The sequence below is a fragment of the Priapulus caudatus genome, unplaced genomic scaffold (assembly GCF_000485595.1).
Source record: "Priapulus caudatus unplaced genomic scaffold, Priapulus_caudatus-5.0.1 Scaffold130, whole genome shotgun sequence".
NCBI lineage: Eukaryota > Metazoa > Priapulida > Priapulimorpha > Priapulimorphida > Priapulidae > Priapulus > Priapulus caudatus.
This window is the reverse complement of record NW_014577191.1, coordinates 467,328-468,657: the sequence shown is the minus strand read 5'-3', so window position 1 is coordinate 468,657 and position 1,330 is coordinate 467,328. Positions and strand designations below refer to the sequence as shown.

Here is a 1,330-nt window from a genome sequence, read left to right as displayed (position 1 = left end):
GTAGAATCGAAGCCTCCAGATCGTCGGCGATATAAATCTTTAAATTATATTTTTGTCAAATTGCCGATTTTTTGCTAGGTATGTACATACGTCGTGAACGTTCTTGTGCAAAAACTGTAGAAGCGGTAATAATATTTACTGTATGATCGAGAATCTGAGATACAATACAACACCGTACTCAATTTATTTTTGTGTAGAATAACGAATGAAGCGAGCATACGTATAGGCGTTACTTTCAAAGACGGAAAGGTAGGGATAGGCATCTTAGAAGTATTCTAGTTTGCCTGAGGTATCCACATCAATGCTGGAATTCCTTAAAGATTTCAGATTTGCTAAAATCAAATTCTGCTAAATACCTATTCAGAAATACATAGTCTCATTTCAATAGTGCCTTACATGTACGCTTCATTATGAACCTATAGGTGTATGTGCGTTGTTATTAAAATCCACTCCACGTACTCTGCTCGCTTTAATTAAACATAAAGTCAATCGCGTAGCCACACGATGTACGTAGTTAGTAGAGTCCCTGTATATAGGATCTATATTTTCTATATACGGGGACTCTAGTAGTTACTATTTGAGAATGCTACTACTATACTGTCCTCAAGGTGGCAGCAGCATGCAGCATTACAAGACATTCTCTCAGACCCGTTAGTACTCTTCAATATTTAAGAATATTTTAGAGAACCGATGCCAACACGCTACGTTTAATATCATGGTAACGTTCGTTTTATGTGCGTTTTAATGTCATCGGCATATTATGACCTGGTAGCCATCAGTATTGTCATGAAAATAATACAGGCTTCTCACTGAATATTTCATACGGAAAATATGCACTTGCTTTGCATTAATGGCAGCATTTGATTGCTTATGCGCAAATACCTCATTACAGGACTAGAAAGCTTTTTGGGGTTTGAAGTTTTAGCATATTCTCCGGGTGCTTCTAGTTTTGGGAAATTTTCAATGTCATGAAGACATAGTGCATCGCTAACTTACGATGCTGCTTAATTACACATCTAACACACGCTGGTGATTGATCGGTGATCGCACGGCTTAACTGCTGATCCACAATGCTGTAATATAGCTGTATCAGTGACGGCATATTATTCAAGACGTATTTACACACAGGGAATGGGGGCAGTGTGAGGATGAGACAGAGTGGGAAAGGGGGAGAGGAAGATAAAGAGAGAGAGAGAGAGAGAGAGAGAGAGAGAGAGAGAGAGAGAGAGAGAGAGAGAGAGAGAGAGAGCGCGAGGGAGAGCTCGAGGAGCGATGAGCGATGGACGAGGTGTGCAGACGTCGAGCCGAACGGCGGATGCGAAAATAAACG

General features: G+C 40.4%; 1 protein-coding gene across 1 annotated transcript in view; it reads right to left on the bottom strand.

Annotated features, from left to right (window-relative positions):
* Positions 1 to 937: 937 nt before the first annotated feature.
* LOC106805852 (kynurenine/alpha-aminoadipate aminotransferase, mitochondrial-like) overlaps positions 938 to 1,330 on the bottom strand; it is a 10,607-nt gene continuing 10,214 nt past the window's right edge. The window contains exon 14 of the mRNA XM_014807623.1: positions 938 to 1,073. Within this exon, the coding sequence (XP_014663109.1) occupies positions 1,017 to 1,073 (57 nt within the window). The 3' untranslated portion in view covers positions 938 to 1,016. The remainder of the gene's footprint in view (positions 1,074 to 1,330) is intronic.